At 49.3% G+C, this 19,922-nt stretch overlaps 1 protein-coding gene across 15 annotated transcripts in view; it reads left to right on the top strand.

Moving 5' to 3' along the window:
• LOC102121273 (polyprenol dehydrogenase) overlaps positions 1 to 19,922 on the top strand; it is a 389,469-nt gene that overhangs the window by 259,794 nt on the left and 109,753 nt on the right. For all 15 annotated transcript variants that reach the window (XR_010584122.2, XM_074030407.1, XM_074030409.1 and 12 more), the window contains one exon: positions 13,449 to 13,656. Coding sequence is in view for 14 of the 15 variants with exons in the window: in XM_074030407.1 (XP_073886508.1) it covers positions 13,449 to 13,656 (208 nt within the window). In the remaining variant the exon portion in view is untranslated. The remainder of the gene's footprint in view (positions 1 to 13,448; positions 13,657 to 19,922) is intronic.

The following is a 19,922-nucleotide window of genomic DNA, read 5'->3' as shown; positions in this document are numbered from 1 at the left end:
TCTGTCTGCCAGATAGATAATGTGGACCTGGACATCTTGGGGTGTGCATTATTTAACCTGCCATACCTGCCTACTCTGCCCGTCACATACTTCACTTGCAGGAAAAATACAATAAACAAGATTCTTGACCTCATGGAAATCATACTCTAGCACAGGAAAAAAACATTGGGTCGATAATCATTGTGTGCAGTGTCCTGCCTTACAAAACACAGCTCTTGCAGTGTGACAGCACAGTCGTGTAAAGTACAGAGAAGATTGCATCCCATATCCCACGCCTCCCTGGAATGCCCCAGCCTGTGCTGCTCAGAACCGCATTTCCAGGAGATGATCCTGAGAATCCATTTGTTACAAGTTGATGGCTTGAAATAATACTTTGCACTTTCTTCCTTTTATCTTTTTGTTGTACATCGTTCAAGAGGTTGCCCAGGCGGTGGCTCTCCTGAGCTCTACCTCCTGTCAGATCGGTAACAGCATTAGATTCTCATAGGAGCGCAAACCCTACTGTAAACTGCATGAGAGGGACGTAGGTTGTGCACTCCTTATAAAAATCTAATGCCTGATGATCTGCGCATGTGAGGGATCTAGGTTGCATGCTCCTTATGAGAATCTAATTCCTGATGATCTGTCACTGTCTCCCATCACCCCCAGATGGGACTGTCTAGTCACAGGAAAACAAGCTCAGGGCTCCCAGTGATTCTATATGATGGTGACTTACAGAATTATTTCATTATATAGTACAATGTAATAATAATACAAATAAAATGTACAATAAATGTCATGCACCTGAATCATCCCAAAACCATCCCCCAACCCCACCTCCACCACCTCTGTTCAGAAAATTGTCTTTCACAAAAGTGGTCCCTGGTGCCAAAAAGGTTGGGGACTGCTGCCCTAAACTGTTTCCCCAGAACCTTCCCTCCAGAACTCCTCTTAGTCAGTCACATGCCTCAAGTCTCATGGAAAACAGCCCCAGCTGAGCTCAACAAGGGTGACTTCCAAGGCAAGAAGGAGCTACACTTTGTGCTTTTCTTTTTTTATTCTTAGACACAGCAATCAAGGTTTCGCAAACATAAAATACTTCAGACGTAGAATGTTTTTTCATTTTCTAGTGGGTTGAAAATAGAACCCGACTGCCTCTGTCTGGCTGCTGGGGGAAGCCCAGGGGCAACGTGATGATTTATCAAGCACAAGAATAAATCAATAACAGACCTCCTGCAGAGCCAGTATGTATAGTTTATTCACTGTAAAATTGTATTTATGTAGCTTCCCATCCCCATGTCTGAAAATTGACAGATTTTTAACAACTGCAGTGGATTTATAGATTTATCCTTGTCAGACATCTTCCCATAACTGTAATGGATGAATTTCTTTCTGAGATAAAGAATTACTAAGCGTTATTTTCCCTACCACTAAAGAAATACGTCCATGGTACAGGGTGACCCTGAAAAATAACAATGATTTTTGCCTGGCCAGAGACCTACAGACTCTGGTTTTTGGTACAGTTCATTTACCCATTTGAATGAATGAATGAATTTGAAGGACTGAAATAATTCAAATGAATGAATGAATTCAGAGGAATGACTGAAGGCAAATGATGAATGAATTCAAAGGAATGAACAAATGAATTCAAATGAATGAATTCTGATGAATGAATGAATCCAAATAAATGAACAAATGAATTGAAAGGAACAAATCAATTCAAAGGAACCAGAGAATTCAAAGGAATGAATTAATTAATTCAAAGGAATGAAAAAATTCAAAGGAATGAATCAATGATTTCATATGAGTGAATTTGAATGAATGAATTCAAATGAATGAACAAATGAATTCAAAGGAACAAATGAATTCAAAGGTATGAATGAATTCAAAGGACTGAATGAATAAATGCAAAGGAATGAATGAATGAATTCAAATGAGCGAATGAATTCAAATGAATGAACAAATGAATTCAGAGGAACAAATGAATTCAAAGGTATGAATGAATTCAAATGACAGAATGAATACATTCAAAGGAATGAATGAATTCCAATGAGTGAATGAATTCAAATGAATGAACAAATGAATTCAAAGGAACGAATGAATGCAAAGGAATGAATTCAAAGGAATGAATGAATGAATTCAAAGGAATGAATGAATTCAAATGATGCAAGTGAGTGAATGAATGAAATCGAATGAATGAAATCGAGTGAATGAAATCGAATGAATGAATTCCAATGAGTTCATTGAAATGAGCAAATGGGCACAGGGCACCTAGAAGACCCATGAGAGGTAAGGAAGATTCATTCGGGGGGGCCCAGGTGTGCAGTTTTGTATCAACAGCAGACTGAGGTGCAATGGAGGCGGCCCTCACTGAGGACCCACTTTCTGGTGGGCAGACACCTGAGCAGCCATCTCCTGTCTTTGTGGGCACCTGGCATTTTCTGTGTGAATTGGGCTCCGCAGTCATCTGGTCTCCCTCCTGGGAAGACGGAAAGTGTCGCCTCACGGCTCATGCAATCGTCAGCGGATCGTGGAGTCTGCATAGGTGTAGACCAGTTGTTCTGTGTGCCTTCCGTTTGCTTCTCTTCCAGAGCTGCTCTCCTGTGGATGGATGGAGTAGCTTTCTGTTCTGTAGTGGCTTCCTCTGCCTCTCCCGGTGGCGCCTCCTGTGAGCACGTGGCATTTGGATGTTATTCTAGTGTTGGTGTTGGCGGCAGCATGGGATGTGGTCTGCTGTGACTCGGTGGCAGGCTGTTGGAGGCTGTTCCCTGCCAGAGAAGGCTGCATGTCCAGGGCGTCCGTCCCATCGCCTCCCTGGACTGGCTCCATCCTTCCCACGGCGCTCCCGAGATTCTAGGAAGTGGGTTGAGAAGCAGTGGTTTTTCAGTTACTCAAATGCTTTTCTCCTCTCTCTCTGTCTCTCTCTCTCTCTCTGTCTCTCTGTAACTCTCTGTCTCTCTGTAACTCTCTGTCTCTCTCTCCTCCTTCTCCCCCTGTCTCTCTGTCATTCTCTCTCTCTACCTCTTCACTGTCTGGGTTTTCCTCTCCCTTTTGCTTTTTCTCTCTGTCTCTCTCCTCAACCCACCCCTGTACCCTCTTCTATTTTGCTCTTGATTTCTCTTCTCCCTCCCTCTCTCTCTCCCCTTCTCTCTCCTCTCTCTCCCTTTATCCCTCTCTCTCTCCCTCCCTCTCTCACTTCTTCTCTCTCCTCTCTTTCTTCTCTCTCTCCCTCCTTTTCTCCCTCTCTCTCCCTCTCTCTCCCTCCCTCTCTCTCCCTCCCTCTCTCTCCCTCTCTCTCCCTCTCTCTCCCTCTCTCTCCCTCTCTCTGTCCCTCCCTCTCTCCCTCTCTCTGTCCCTCCCTCTCTCCCTCTCTCTCTCCCTCCCTCTCTCTCTCCCCTTCTCTCTCCTCTCTCTCCCTTTATCCCTCTCTCTCTCTCTCCCTCTCACTTCTTCTCTCTCCTCTCTTTCTTCTCTCTCTCCCTCCCTTTCTCCCTCTTTCTCCCCTCTCCTTTTCTCCCTCTCTCTCCCTACCTCTCCCTCCCTCTCCCTCCCTCTCTCTGTCCCTCCCTCTCTCTCCCTCTCTCTCTCCCTCTCTCTCTCCCTCTCTCTCTCCCTCTCTCTCTCCCTCTCTCTCTCCCTCTCTCTGTCCCTCCCTCTCTCCCTCTCTCTGTCCCTCCCTCTCTCCCTCTTTCTCCCCTCTTCTGTCTCTCTGCCTTTCTTCCTCTCTCCCTCCCTCCTTCTCCCTTCTTCTCTCCCTCCCCTTTCTTCTCTCTCCCTCCCTTTCTGTTTCCCTCTCTTACACCCTCCCTCTTCTCCTTCTCTATCTCCTTTCTCTTCCTCTCTCTCCCCCTACTCTCTTTCTCCTTCTTCCCCCATCTCTCCTCCTCTCTCCCTTGCCTTCCTTCTCTCCCTGTCTTTCTCTTTCTCTGTCTCTCTCTGTCTCCCCCTCTAGTCCTCCCTCTCCTCCTCTCTCCCTCTCGTTTGCCCTCCCTCTCTCTCCCTGTTCCCTCTCCATCTCTCTTTCTCTGTCTCTCTTCCCCCTCTCCTTCTCACTTCCTCTCTTCTTTGCCCTCCCTCTCTCTCTCCTCTTCTCTCTCTCTCTCTCTCTCTCTCTCTCTGACTGCCCTTTCATCCCCACCACTCTCCTTTCTTCTCCAAGCAGAGAACTCTCCCTTCTCCTCCCCTGTTCAGGACACACCTCACCTGCGTTCACTGCTTGAGGCACAACATGTGATTGTGACCCTGAGCGTCCACTCCTCAGTAAAATGACATTGGGGGCACGGACCAATGAATGATGGTTTCATTGTTCATTTTCCACCTTTCAATTGGCAGATCAATGAACGATAATTGTACAGTTTATTTTCCACCTTTCAATTGGCAGATCAGTGAAAATAATTTTATTGTGTATTTTCCACCTTTGAATTGGCAGATCAATGAGCGATAATTTTATTGTGTATTTTCCACCTTTGAACTGGCAGATCAATCAACGATAATTTTATTGTGTATTTTCCACCTTTGAATTGGCAGATCAATGAACGATAATTTTATTGTGTATTTTCCACCTTTGAATTGGCAGATCAATGAGCGATAATTTTATTGTGTATTTTCCACCTTTGAATTGGCAGATCAATCAACGATAATTTTATTGTGTATTTTCCACCTTTGAATTGGCAGATCAATGAGCGATAATTTTATTGTGTATTTTCCACCTTTGAATTGGCAGATCAATCAACGATAATTTTATTGTGTATTTTCCACCTTTGAATTGGCCGATCAATGAATGATAGTTTTATTGTGTATTCTCCAGCTTTGAATTGGCCGATCAATGAATGATAGTTTTATTGTGTATTTTCCACCTTTCAATTGGCCGATCAATGAATGATAGTTTTATTGCGTATTTTCCACCTTTCAATTGGCCGATCAGTGAATGATAGTTTTATTGCGTATTTTCCACCTTTCAATTGGCAGATCAATGAATGATAGTTTTATTGTGTATTCTCCAGCTTTGAATTGGTGAAGAGACAGATTCTGTGGATGCTCATAATGTGGATGGCACCCGATACACTGATGTGGCCACGGGGTTTTTTTATTCCTAGAAAAATCACAGTGAAACCTCAGTATATTCACTGATGATTAAAGCTTGTGCACCAGAATCTCAGAAGTCACCACAAAAGAATGTATCCATGTAGCCAAAAACCACTGGTTTCAAAAAAAACTGTTGAAATTTTAAGAAACAGGCCAGGCACGGTGGCTCACGCCTGTCATCCCAGCACTTTGGGAGGCCGATGTGGATGGATCACAAGGTCAGGAGTTCGAGACCATCCTGGCCAACGCAGTGAAATCCCATCTCTACTAAAAATACAAAAATTAGCTGGGTGTGGTGGCGGGCACCTGTAATCCCAGCTACTCAGGAGGTTGAGGCAGGAGAATCGCTGGAACCCAGGAGGCGGAGGCTGCAGTGAGCTGAGATGGTGCCACTGCACTCCAGCCTAGCGGCAGAGCGAGACTCTGTATTCAAAAAATAAAATAATAAAAATTTTAAAAAACAGGCAAATTATTATTTTATTTATTTTATTATTTTTTTTTATTTTTTTGAGACAGAGCCTTGCTCTGTCGTCCAGGCTGGAGTGCAGTGGCACAACCTCTTCTCACTGCAACCTCCGCCTCCCGGAAAAAACAGGCAAATTAAATCTATGGTAATAGAAATTGGAATCATAGTTACCTTAGGGGAATGGGGAATGTGATAATTAATTTTGGGTCAAAAGAAGGTTTATGGGTGCAGATGCGGGAGGCAGTTCCGTGACACGGGAGAGTGCCCACTTTGTATGGTTCCATTGCGATTTCCCTCATGGTCTCTGCACCTTTATGGTTTTTGAGACGGAGTTTCGCTGTTGTCAGCTGGGGTTGGAGTGCAGTGGCATGATCTCGGCTCGCTGCAACCTCTACCTCCCAGGTTCCAGCAATTCTCCTGTCTCAGCCTCCCAAGTAGCTGAGATTACAGGTGCCTGCCACCACGCCCAGCAATTTTTTTTATTTTGTATTTTTAGTAGAGACGGGATTTCACCAAGTTGGCCAGGCTGGTCTGAAACTCTTGACCTCAGGTGATCCGCCTGCCTCGGCCTCCCAGAGTGCTGGGATTACAGGTGTGAGTCACCGTGCCCAGCCCTGTGCACCTTTTTTCTACATTTCTTTGATTTAAAAGAAAAAAATTACTTGACAAAAATAAATAAATAGAATTTTATTGATGCCAAAAAAATATGATGATGGAAAATTTAAAACACATACAAAAGCCTACACGCATTTGAATTTGCCATCGATTGTCTAACAGATACTCAATTCTGCATTTCTGACTTCCGTCTATCCCTCCTCTGCGGCACCATTGTCTCTTCCTGGGCCACGATAATGGCCTCTCCTAACAGGCATCTCAGGCACCCATCCAATCTCTCTACCTGGCACCACTCTGCTTACATAGGAAGAGGAAAATTAATACCTAAAGCCGTTGGCAAAGAACTCAACAACAAAACAATGTGTCCTTCAGCATCTGTCAGGCTTGTGTTCTGTAAATATCAGTGTTTGAGGTGGGTGTGCTGCCTAGAAACGTCTCCAGGACACTGTGGTTTAAAATATGGGTGCGGGGCTGGGCGCGGTGGCTCACACCCGCAATTCCAGCACTTTGGGAGGCCGAGGCAGGCGGATCACTAGGGATCAGGAGTTCGAGACCAGACTGGTCAGCATGACAAAACCCCTTCTCTACTAAAAAAAAAAAATTAGCTGGGCTTTGTGGTGCACACCTGTAATCCCAGCTACTTGGGAGGCTGAGGCAGGAGAATCACTTGAACCCAGGAGGCAGAGGTTGCAGTGAGCCAAGATCAACCCATTGCACTCCAGCCTGGGTGACAGATTGAGACTCTGTCTCAAAAAAATGACATAAAAAATAAAATACGGATGCACTGCACTCCAGCCTGGTTGACAGAGCGAGACTCTGTCTCCAAAATAATAATAATAGTCGGGCTGGGTGCAGTGGCTCACACCCGTAGTTCCAGCACTTTGGGAGGCCGAGGCGGGAGGATCACTTGAGGTTAGAAGTTCAAGAGCAGCCTGGCCAACATGGTGAAACCCTGTCTCTAGTAAAACTACAAAAGGTAGCTGCACATCAGGGCAGGCACCTGTAATCACAAGTACTTGGCTGTGGCAGGAGAATGACTTGAACCCAGGAGGCGGAGGTTGCAGTGAGCCGAGATCACACCATTGCACTCCAGTCTGGGCGACAGAGCAAGAGTCTACCTCAAAAAAAAAAAAAAAGTAATAGTAATAATAAAATAGAAATAAATGTAATATTACTCTCAGCAGCTCACTAATGATGAATTACCAGCATCCAGGGCCCCTGCGCGTGCCTGGTGCGTTCCCCACGGTGCAAGGAATGCGCGCACACAGCTTACCCGCCAGGCGAGCCCCTCGCACGGCTCGGATCCCTCTGGGGCACAGGTCATCACCTGCCTGCACAGCAGCACTGTCCCCTCTGCTCTTGGGAAGGATCCCTTCCCCAGCAATGCTGTTGTCACCAAGAATTTGCTCAGAGCTGCAAGCCATGATCCTGAGAACGAGCACAGAAACAGAAAAGCAAACGCTGCATGTTCTGACTTATACCTGGAACGTACACAGCGGGTTCTCATGGACACAAAGATGGGAAGAGCAGAAACTTTTGGCTGCTAGAAAGTAGGGGGAGGGAGGCAGGCAGGGGATGAAAAACCACCTGTTGGGTACCATGGCCGTTTGCTGGGTGACAGGTTCACTCACCGCCTCACCCTCAGGCTCTAATGTGTATTCCTCTATTCCGTATGCCCCTTCCATGCCAGAAGCATACCCAGAGCTTAGCGCCCACTTATCAGGGAGAACGTGTGGTATTTGCTTTTCTGTTCTGGAGCGACTCCATGTAGGATAAGAACCTCCAGTTCTATCCAAGTCACTGTCAAAGACACGATTCCGTTCTTTTTGACGGCTCAGCAGTATTCCATTCCATTTTCTTTATCCAGTACTCCATGGTACTTAGGTTGATTCCGTTTGTTTGCAATTGTGAGTTGTGCCGCAAGAAAGAGACAGGTGCAGGCATGGTTTTTTGTTTTGTTTTGTTTTGTTTGATTGTTTAATTAATTAATTTATTTTTGAGATAGAGTCTCACTCTGTCACCCAGGCTGGAGTGCAGTGGTGCGATCTCGGCTCACTGCAACCTCCGCCTCCCAGGTTCAAGCAATTCTCCTACCTCAACCTTCCAAGCAGCTGGGATTACAGGTACGTGCCACCACACCTGGCTAATTTTTGTATTTTTAGTAGAGATGAGCTTTGCCATGTTGCCCAGACTGGTCTGGAACTCCTGACCTCAGGCGATCCGCCCGCCTCGGCCTCCCAAAGTGCTGGGATAACAGGCGTGAGCCATCATGCCTGGCCTGCAGGCGTCTTTTTGATATAAGGACTTCTTTTCCTTTGGGTAGATGCTCTGGAGTGGGATTGCTGGATCGAGCGAATGATCTGCTTTTAGTTCTTTGAGGAACCTCCATGCTGTTTTCTATACAGCTTGTACTAATTCACTTTTTTGGGGGGCACCGGAATGTGGGCAGCTCTGCCTGGGGGTGTCCTGTGAGGCTGCAGCTGGGGCTGACTTTATCTGAAGGCTTGACCGGGTTGGATGTCCAGGATGGCTTTCTCTGGTGGTAGGAAGCTGGTACAGCCTGTCACCTGGGCTCAGCTGGGAGGGCCAACAAGAACAGGTACCTGTGTCCTCTCCAGCGTGTCAGGCTGAAGGTGCTCAGGCTTCTTAAACCAAAGCTGGCTCCTCCCAGACTCAGCATTCCCAAGAACCAAGCAGGGGGCACGTGACCTTATTGACCCAACTTTGGAAGTCATACAGTGTTTACACCACTGTGGCAGTCTACGAAAGAATTAACAAGAAAGTTAATGAGCATGACCGAGATTCAAGGGAGGGGGCATACACTCCAGCTCCCAAAGAGACGACTGTCAAAAGAATTTTCAGGCCTGCTTTATAGCCCCCCGAAGCTGCCTTTCAAAATGAGGCATGCATAAGCCAGGTGTTCACGATGAGCTCGTCTCTCCTAAGCTGGGAATTTATGACACTTCAGGCACAGATTGAGCTGTGTGTCTCCAGATCCTTCACATCAAATAAAATATGAGGAAAATGGCATTGTGAAAGATGTTTATAGTTCATCAAAATGCAAAGCTTCCCGTCCACCCACAGCAACCTATTCTGGTGTTTTTGTTTTTTTTGTTGTTGGTTTTTGTTTGTTTGTTTTTGAGACAGAGTCTCATTCGGTCGCCCAGGCTGGAGTGCATTGGTGTGATCTCGGCTCACTGCAACCTCTGCCTCCCAGGTTCAAGTGATTCTCCTGCCTCAGCCTCCCGAGTAGCTGGGATTACAGGCGCCCGCCATCGTGCCCGGCTAGTTTTTTTTTTTTTTTTTTTTGTATTTTTAGTAGAGACAGGGTTTCACCATGTTGGCCAAGCTGGTCTCGAACTCCTGACCTCAAGTGATCTGCCTGCTTTGCCCTCCGAAAGTGCTGGGAGGATCACAGGCATGACCCACCGGGCCGGGCTTTTTTTCTGGATATCTCCTAAGGTGAGCTCTGACATGCTTCTCAGAGGTGTTTTGTTAGATGGGCTTTGAGGACTCTAGGAGTGTCGAATGTTTAATACCACATGTGTCTTGTGATTGATTGATACCGGACCCCTCCCGGTTGGTTTATACACCTGATGTTTTACAGGCAGAAGCTCAGGGAATAAGTTCTCCACATGCTGGAAGTTGTTTTTTTTTTTTTTTTTTTTTTTTTTTGAGAGCTAGATATTCACGTAGGAGGGGAGAAGCCGTGCGTCTGGCTGGAAGGTGTGTGCAGGTGAGAAGCAAGGATGGCACCTGAACTGTCTGCTCATTTCTCCGAGAATTTCGGCGGGCCACAGGCCCGGAATGGCACGGCGCTCCCCCTCCCCTGCCACCGTGCTCTGTGAAAGCAGGGCCAGAATTTATTCCTTCTCGTGGGCTCTCGGTCTGGCTGACTTCAGGAGTGAGGCCGCAGACCCTCACCGTGAGTGCTGCAGCTCATAAAGGTAGTGCGGACCCAAAGACGGAGCAGCAGCAGGATTTATTGTGAAGAGGGAAAGAACAAAGCTTCCAGGCCGTGGCAGGCGACCTGGGTTGCCGCTGCCGGTTGGGGTGGTCGTCTTGTATTCCCTTATTTGACGCCGCCCGCATCCCGCTGATGATTGGTCCATTTTACAGAGCGCTGATTGGTCCATTTTACAGAGCGCTGATTGGTCCGTTTTACAGAGCGCTGATTGGTCCATTTTACAGAGCGCTGATTGGTGCATTTACAATCCTTTAGCTGGACAGAAAAGTTCTCCAAGTCCCCACTGGACCCAGGAAGTCCAGCTGGCTTCACCTTCCCAAAGCAGCAATCCACTTCCATCCACGTTTATTTTTTATTTTCCCCTCGCTGTACCCAAAGCGCTATACTTGCACTGTGGAGGCTACAGCCAGAATCAGACGTTGGTTTTTCCTCAAGGACCTCACAGTTGTCCAGCCTCCACTGGGGCCAGGGACGTGTAAAGCCGTGGGACCCCCTGCTGCGTCTGTCGTGGGCCCTCCGTGCCATGGAGCATCCAGTGCGGACCGTGCATCCAAAGTTTTGAAAGGCGGGTTCCAGAGGCTGTAAAACAGGCCTGCAAATTCTTTTCACACTCGTCTCTCTGGGAGCTGGAGTCCCTGCTCCCTCTCTTGAATCTCGGCTGTCCTCATTAACTGTCTTGTAATTCCTAGAATGGGGCAGCGGTGGCAGCTCGGTAGGTCTTCCAAAGTTGGGTGGATAAGGCCACGTGGCTCCTGCTTGGTTCTTGGGAATGCTGAGTCTGGGAGGAGCCAGCTTTGGTTTTAAGTGTTCGTAAAATACAACTGGAAAGATTGTGTGCACAAACACAGGCATGTACACAAATGCACACACATCAGAGAATTCATAGGGAAATGGGTCCATGTACAGAGGCACAAATTCGTACGGATATTACAATACACACAAAAGCAAGCACATACACAAATGCATATACCTCAAAAAATGCATACACCTCAAAAAATGCATACACCTGGAGATACACCTCTACATATACAAACACATAGAGAAATACTAGACCTGCATATATGTATAGATAGCTCCATATGAAATACACAAACACAAGCACATATACAAATGTATATGCATAGAAGATGTACACTATGCAGATGTACATATACAAATACTTAGAGAAATACTAGACCTACATATATGTAAAGATAGCACCATGTAAAATACACACAAACACAAGCACATATACAAATGCCTATGCATAGAAAAATATGTACACATGCAGATGCAAACACATAGATATACAAATAGAGAAACAGATCTACAAATATCAATATAGCTCCATATTGAAATACATCTTTGAACACAAACACGTGTCCGTATGCAAATGGATTTGTGTGTGTGTATATTAATCATACACCTCAAATGCATTTGCAAATGCAAATGTGTTCACAAATGCAAAAACTGGGATTCCACAGATCAATCAACGTGCATGTTCATCCACGCAATACATGTAGACGTTCCAGTGTACAAATAATGACAAACGTGTGTATGTAGGTATATGAGCATATGCAAATACTTGCGATCATACAACTCCAAATAGAAGCATGTAATATATACATACACTATATGCAGATACACATGCAAAGATGTAAATGTGTATGTACCTGTATACACATGGGAATAAATGTGGACACATGCAAGCTCATATGCACTTGTGCATACAACGTATGTAAAATAAAATGTGCACAAATTTATAGGCATTTGAAAATTCACATCTGCATGTAAAGACGTGAACACATATATGTATATGCTAACAACTCTATATGTATATATCTTTGAATTGTGCATATATGCAGTTATATACCCAAGTGTATACCTATATAAACACATACACAAATACATATGCATATATATGTATATGAATATATGTGCCTGTATTTGCATGTACAGTTTACGTGTAGATACACACAGAATTCCAGGTACATATATAACATGCCTGTGTATACACATCTACATTATCCATGTACGTATAAATACATATACACATTGGCATTAATACCCAAGCGAGCTGGTCTGCTCTAAGTACAAGGTGATATAGTTCGTGTGTGTTTCTGGGACAAGTGACGTTTGAGGTCAGGCCCCCACAGCAAGGACTTGGGAGCAGGCACTCAGCTGGGCTTGGCCTGACAGGGTGGGGGTGTTCTGTGCCTGGGAGATAGAACGTGTCAAGCACAGAACCTGCAGTGATGATGATGTTTATAGAATTGTGACCGACAGGGCTGCCCTGTGGTCTAGGGGTGAGGACAGGCCATGTTTATACTGAGGTCAGCATTTCTCAAAGGACATCTGAGCAATTTGTTTGTGGGACACTCAAGTGAAGAGGGGGTGCCATAGCAGCTATTCTTGTCCAGAATTCTTTTGTGGGGGGCCCAGGAAGGGAGACAGGATCTCTGTTGCCCAGGCTGGGGTGCAATGGCACTATCTCAGCTCACTGCAACCTCCGCCTTTTGGCCTCAAGCAGTCCTCCCGCCTCAGCCTCCCCAAGTAGCTGGGACTCCAGGCACGCACCACCACACCCAGCTAATTTTTTTTATTTTTGGTAAAGGTAGGGTTTCACTGCGGTGCCCAGGCTGATCTCAAACTCCTGACCTCAAGCGATCTGCCCTACTCACCTACCCAAAGACTGGGATTACATGTACAAGCCACTGCATCCGGCCACCCAGAATAATTAATTGTCCAGTGGACCCCCTTTGGTGACTTGGAAGATTCTCACTCTCTTGTGTATGTTGCTGTGTTATCATTATGGTTATTATTTTTCTTTATTTTTTTTTTGAGACAGAGTCTCGCTCTGTCGCCAGGCTAGAGTGCAGTGGCGTGATCTCTGCTCACTGTAACCTCCACCTCCCGGGTTCAAGCCATTCTCCTGCCTCGGCCTCTCAAGTAGCTGGGATTACAGGCACTTGCCACGATGCTTGGCTAATTTTGTATTTTTTTGGTAGAGACAGGGTTTCACCATGTTGGCCAGGATGGTCTTGAACTCCTGACCTCAGGTGATCCACCCGCCTCGGCCTCCCGAAGTGCTGGGATGACAGGCATGAGCCACCGCACCCCGCTTGTGGTTGTTTTTAAAGTCAAGGCACAGAGGTGCAGAGACAGAAGGCAGGAAGGGACGTCAGTGATCTTCTAGAATCTTCCCCACCACACCTAAAGCAGGAGGAAGACATGGCCGCCAGCTCTACACCCCACCCTCCAATGTCCTGGGCCATTTGCACATCCCAGGAGTCCGTTTGTGAGATTGCTCCACTGTCTTCCCCAATCTAACTCCTTCTGATATTCTCTTTTGTCCAGCTGGGGTGATGATGGTCCCTCAGAGGAAAACCAGAGATGGATTCGAAGAACATTTCGGCCTGAACTACCTGGGGCACTTCCTGCTGACCAACCTTCTCCTGGATACGCTGAGAGAGTCCGGGTCCCCTGGCCACAGTGCGAGGGTGGTCACCGTCTCCTCCGCCACCCATTACGTCGCTGAGCTGAACATGGACGACCTTCAGAGCAGGTGGGTGCACCCTGTGAATAATCATAACAGCATCCCAGGTGGGTTAAAGGTTACTCATCTCCCTCTGTCTGTGGGGCATGGTGCGCCCTGCGTCTGCTGGACACTGGTGCTCTGGGGACAGTGCTCCCTGCGTCTGCTGTGCACTGGTGCTCTGGGAGCGTGGACAGTGCTCCCTGCGTCTGCTGGACACTGGTGCTCTGGGGACAGTGCTCCCTGCGTCTGCTGGACACTGGTGCTCTGGGGAGAGTGCTCCCTGCGTCTGCTGGACACTGGTGCTCTGGGGACAGTGCTCCCTGCGTCTGCTGTGCACTGGTGCTCTGGGAGCGTGGACAGTGCTCCCTGCGTCTGCTGGACACTGGTGCTCTGGGGACAGTGCTCCCTGCGTCTGCTGGACACTGGTGCTCTGGGGACAGTGCTCCCTGCGTCCGCTGAGCACTGGTGCTCTGGGGACAGTGCTCCCTGCGTCCGCTGCACACTGGTGCTCTGGGGACAGTGCTCCCTGCGTCCGCTGCACACTGGTGCTCTGGGGACAGTGCTCCCTGCGTCCGCTGCACACTGGTGCTCTGGGGACAGTGCTCCCTGCGTCCGCTGCACACTGGTGCTCTGGGGACAGTGCTCCCTGCGTCCGCTGGACACTGGTGCTCTGGGGACAGTGCTCCCTGCGTCCGCTGGACACTGGTGCTCTGGGGACAGTGCTCCCTGCGTCCGCTGGACACTGGTGCTCTGGGGACAGTGCTCCCTGCGTCCGCTGGACACTGGTGCTCTGGGGACAGTGCTCCCTGCGTCCGCTGGACACTGGTGCTCTGGGGACAGTGCTCCCTGCGTCTGCTGGACACTGGTGCTCTGGGGACAGTGCTCCCTGCGTCTGCTGGACACTGGTGCTCTGGGGACAGTGCTCCCTGCGTCTGCTGGACACTGGTGCTCTGGGGACAGTGCTCCCTGCGTCCGCTGTGCACTGGGGCTCTGGGCGCAGTGCTCTGGGATACGTACATCCCCAGCCATTTGCTGTCCTTGGTAGACTTAGCAATGTGCCATTGTATTGTTATTTTAGTTTTTAGAAGGGACAAGAAACACAGAGGTCAGACATAGAAAAGGATAACAGATATATTTAAACCTTCCGTTGTGCCCCCCATGGGAATGTCAGGCACTACATCTGCAGGCGGCATTGGTGTGGACTCCTGTTGAGACACGCAGTGTACTGTCTGTCCATCAACAGGTCTCTCTTGTGAATTTCTCCTAACCCCGCCCGAGCGCGGTGGCTCACACCTGTAATCCCAGCAGTTTGGGAGGCCGAGGCGGGTGGATCACCTGAGGTCAGGAGACCAGCCTGGCCGACATGGTAAAACCCTGTTTCTGCTAAAAATACAAAATTAGCCAGGCGTGGTGGCAGGCGCCTGTAATCCCAGCTACTTGGGAGGCTGAGGAAGGAGAATCGCTTGAACTCGGGAGGCGGAGGTTGTGGTAAGCCAAGATTGCGGCACTGCACTCCAGCCTGAGCCACAACAGCAAAACTCCATCTCAAAAAAGAAAAAAAAATTCCATAGTCTGGGTGGCTTATAAACAACACACATTTATGTTTCACGGTTCTGGAGGCTGAAGTCCAAGATCAAAGTGTGCCAGGGTCTGGCGAGAACCCACTTCCTGGTTCACAGGTGGCACCTTCTCACTGTGTCGTCAGGCAGCGGAAGGGGCGAGGAGCTCTCTGGAGTCCCTTTTATAAGGGCACTGATTCCTTTCTTGAGTCTCCACCATCGTGACCTCATCACCTCCCAAGGGCCTCACCTCCTAACACCATCTCACTGGGGATGAGGATTTCCATGTAGGAATTTGGAGACGGAGACAGTCAGAGCACACAGTAGGACTTGCCTTTGAATTTCTCTGCAGCCCGAAGGTCACAAAGTGTTAATGCCACGGTCGGAAAGACCTGGCTGCTTGGCCATGCCAGCATCAGATTTTGGGGCCAGCCTCTGGAATGTACAGCAGGGTGGGCGCCCTCCCCATCTCCCGGCCCTGGAGTGCCCTCAGGACTGCGAGGAGGTGAGCCCAGGGGCACAGGCCCTGCCGGCTCCTAACGGTTTTCATTTCCCTGCACAGTGAGGGGCAGGATGGAAGGAAGGGGAGGGCCGTGGGAGCCTCCTAGGATACCTTGGCCCATCTGTTTTGTCAGATTGAGCTCTTGCGCCTGTGAGCCTCTCTGCTGAAGGGTGTCGGATGAGGGAGACGGCCTCGATGGGATCCTGCATAAAGTGTGAACCCTGCTGGTCGTGGGAGGGAAGAAGCGTGGCTGGCCAGAACTTCGTCCTCTCTGGGCAGCTGAGGAAGGCCCGGGCTCTGCAGGGAAGGGCAGGTGAGAGGGTGGCATGGAGAGCAGGGCCTGTGGCCAGGAGGGGCTGCTTCTCCTTCCTACTGCTCTGAAGAAGCAAGGGCATGTGCGTGTGCCCGTGTGCACAGGTGAGGTGTGCATGCCTGTGTGTACAGGTCAGGTGTGTGTACCCCTGTTTACAGGTGAGGTGTGCATGCCCGTGTGTACAGGTCAGGTGTGTGTACCCCTGTGTACAGGTGAGGTGTGCATGCCAGTGTGCACAGGTGAGGTGTCCATGCCTGTGTGCGCAGGTGAAGTGTGTGTGCCCGTGTGTACAGGTGAGGTGTGCGTGCCCATGTGTACAGGTGAGGTGTGCGTGCCCGTGTGCACAGGTGAAGTGTGTGTGCCCGTATGTACAGGTGAGGTGTGTGTGCCCGTGTGTACAGGTGAGGTGCGCATGCCTGTGTGCACAGGTCAGGTGTGTGTGCCTGTGTGTACAGGTGAGGAGTGCATGCCCGTGTGTACAGGTGAGGTGTGCATGCCCGTGTGTACAGGTCAGGTGTGTGTGCCCGTGTGTACAGGTGAGGAGTGCGTGCCCGTGTGCACAGGTGAGGTGTGCATGCCCGTGTGTACAGGTGAGGTGTGCATGCCCTTGTGTACAGGTGAGGTGTGTGTGCCCGTGTGCACAGGTGAAGTGTGTGTGCCCGTGTGCACAGGTGAGGTGCACATGCCCGTGTGTACAGGTCAGGGTTGTGTACCCTGTGTGTACAGGTGAGGTGTGCATGCCTGTGTGTACAGGTGAGGTGCGCATGCTCGTGTGTACAGGTGAGGTGTGTGTGCCCATGTGCACAGATGAGGTGTGTGTACCCCTGTGCACAGGTGAAGTGTGTACCAATATGCACAGGTGAGGTGCGTTCATGCCCGTGTGCACAGGTGAGGTGTGCGTGCCCGTGTGTACAGGTGAAGTATGTGCGTGCCCGTGTGTACAGGTCAGGTGTGTGTACCCCTGTGCACAGGTGAGGTATGTACCAATATGCACAGGTGAGGTGCGTTCATGCCCGTGTGCACAGGTGAGGTGTGTGTGCCCATGTACACAGGTGAGGTGAGTGTGTGCTGGTGTGCACAAGTAAGGTGTGTGTGTGCCCGTGTACACAGGTAAGGTCTGTGTGCACAAGTGAGCTGTGTGCCGGTGTGCACAGGTGAGGTGCATGCCAGTGTGCACAGGTGAGGTGCATGAGTGCCCGTGTGCACAGGTGAGTTGTGTGCGTGCCAGTGTGCACAGGTGAGGTGTGTGTGCTGGCTGGGGCGTTTCCTGTTTTCACACCTATGCGTGACAGCACCCAGAGGAAGACATGCGTGTTTCTCAGGCTTCTTCTCAGCTCAGGACTCTCTGTAGGACCGTGTAGCCCTCCCGCCTCGGGCTCCATGCTGAAGGATTGGCCTGGAACCCACTGGCAAGAACAGCCCTGCCGTGACCGGCTGCCCTAACCCCAGGCCTCAGGCTGGGCTGGGCACGTTGGGGGCCAGGCTTCTGTGACGCCCACTCGGGGCTCCACTTCTGTGTGTGGTGCCTGCCGTACAGGAGGGCCTGGCAGCAGGGAGGAGGGAACGAGGAGTCTTGGCACAGCCAGCAGCACTTGCTGCAGACGTGACTCACTGAGCAAGGCAAGGCATGGGATGGAGAACCTGGGAAATGTGACCTCCTTGGCAGGTGTTGCTGCTCACCGAAGACACGCAGGAGCACCCCTTCCTCGCACAGCACTGGCGGAGCCGCCCGTCTGTTATTCGGAGAGCGCGCTTTGGGGTTCATACTGTTTATCAGAGCAATCTCTGTTTTATTTATCCATGTTTTCTTGACATGGAGTCTCACTCTGTCCCCCAGGCTGGAGCGCAGTGGTGCGATCTCGGCTCACTGCAACCTCCGCCTCCCGGGTTCAAGTGATTGTCCTGCCTCAGCCTCCAAAGTAGTTGGGACTACAGGCGCGCACCACCACGTCCGGTTAATTTTTGTATTTTTAGTAGAGACAGGATTTCGCTACGTTGGCCAGGCTGGTCTCGAACTCCTGACCTCAGGAGCCTCCCGTGTCGGCCTCCCAAAGTGCGTGGATTACAGGCGTGAGCCACCATGCCCGGCCGTGATCTCTATTTTAAATAATGAAGATAAGCACATCACATCCACAACAACCCCACCCAACAGAAATGACAGCTACTTCCTAAACAATTTAGATGCTACAAAGCAGATTCATGCAGAGTTGATAAGAATTGAGCCTCATTATCACCTAAGAAAGCTGAGGAAGCATATATCACCAAGTGCAATTAACAAGAGAGTTTTCATTCCTATAAAAACACTTAGATATTAAAGAAAAACTGTGATGGTATTGCTCCTAGGCCATTCCCTCTTATTTTATTTTATTTTCGGAAAGAGACAAGTCTCTCTCTGTTGCCCAGGCTGGAGTGCAGTGGTGCCATCTCGTCCCCCTGCAACCTCTGCCTCCCGGGTTCCAATGATTCTCCCACCTCAGCCTCCCGAGTAGCTGGGATCACAGGCACGCACCACCACACGCAGCTGATTTTTGTATTTTTAGTAGAAACGGGGCTTCACCATGTTGGCCAGGCTGGAATCAAACTCCTGACCTCAAGTGATCTGCCTGCCTTGGCCTCCCAAATGCTGGGATTATAGGCCTGAGCCACTGCACCTGACCGCCATTAACTCTTATCTGAACAGTTATGTCCACATCCTAACTCCACATACTATAACTGGGACCTAATTTAGAAATAGGGTCTTTGTAGATGGAATTAAGTGAACATGAGATCACTAGGATGGACCTTAATCCAAGATGATGGGTGGCCTTACAAGAAGTAGAAAATGGCCGGCCGCGGTGGCTCACGCCTGTCATCCCAGCACTTTGGGAGGCCAAGGTGGGCGCATCACCTGAGGTCAGGAGTTCGAGACCAGCCTGACCAATTTGATGAAACCCCGTCTCTACTAAAAAATACAAAAAATTAGCTGGGCGTGGTGGTGCGCGCCTGTAATCCCAGCTACTCGGGAGGCTGAGGCAGGAGAATTGCTTGAATCCAGAAGGTTGAGGTTGTGGTGACCTGAGACCACACCACTGCACTCCAGCCTGGGCAACAAGAGTGAAACTCTGTCTCAAAAAAAAAAAAAAAAAGTAAAATTTGGAGGCAGAGATACAGAGAAGGCCACATGGAGATGGAGGCAGAAACTGGAGTGATGCAGTCACAAACCCAGGGATGTCTGGAGCCCCCAGGGGCTGGGAGAGGCAGGAAGGACCGTCCCCTCCACCCTCACAGATACCCTAGAGTAACATTCAATCAAAGATCTAGGCGCCCCATGATCCAGTCAAGTTAACACGTAATGTTAACTATTCTGACCCCATTCTACATATAAGAAGGGCCGTAAATGCAATGGCAGGTGCCCTTGTAAGACATAGAAGAGGAGACACAGACACAGAGGAGAAGGCCACGTGGAGACAGAGGCAGAGACTGGAGTGATGCGGCCACAAGCCCAGGGACACCTGGAGCCCCCGGGAGCTGGGAGAGGCAGGAAGGATCCTCCCCTAGAAGACCGTCCAGAGAGAGCACGGCCGTGTCCCCTCCTGAATTTCAGACTTCTGGTCTCCAGAAGCCATCCATTCACTGGAGGAATTTCTGTGACTTTGAACCATCCAGTCTGTGCTCCTGGGCTTGCAGATGTCATCATCGCCCTGTGTCCTCCCTTGGTTGTCCCTCTGTATGTGTCTTGTTTAGACAATGTGCCAGGAAAGTAATACAGATTGCAAAGCAGATCAAGGAACTTCAGAGGCAAAGGCCTTGAGACCCAAGCCAGCTCAGAGCCGGCTCTACCATTTTTTATTTGTTTATTTTCGTTTACTTTAGTTTAGTTTAGTTTTTTGAGACGGAGTCTTGCTCTGTTGCCCAGGCTGGAGTGCAGTGGTGTGATCTC

The sequence above is a fragment of the Macaca fascicularis genome, chromosome Y (genome assembly GCF_037993035.2).
Source record: "Macaca fascicularis isolate 582-1 chromosome Y, T2T-MFA8v1.1".
In the NCBI taxonomy this organism is placed as follows: Eukaryota; Metazoa; Chordata; class Mammalia; order Primates; family Cercopithecidae; genus Macaca; species Macaca fascicularis.
Note: the sequence above shows the minus strand (reverse complement) of the source record. Positions and strands in the feature narration are given on the sequence as shown.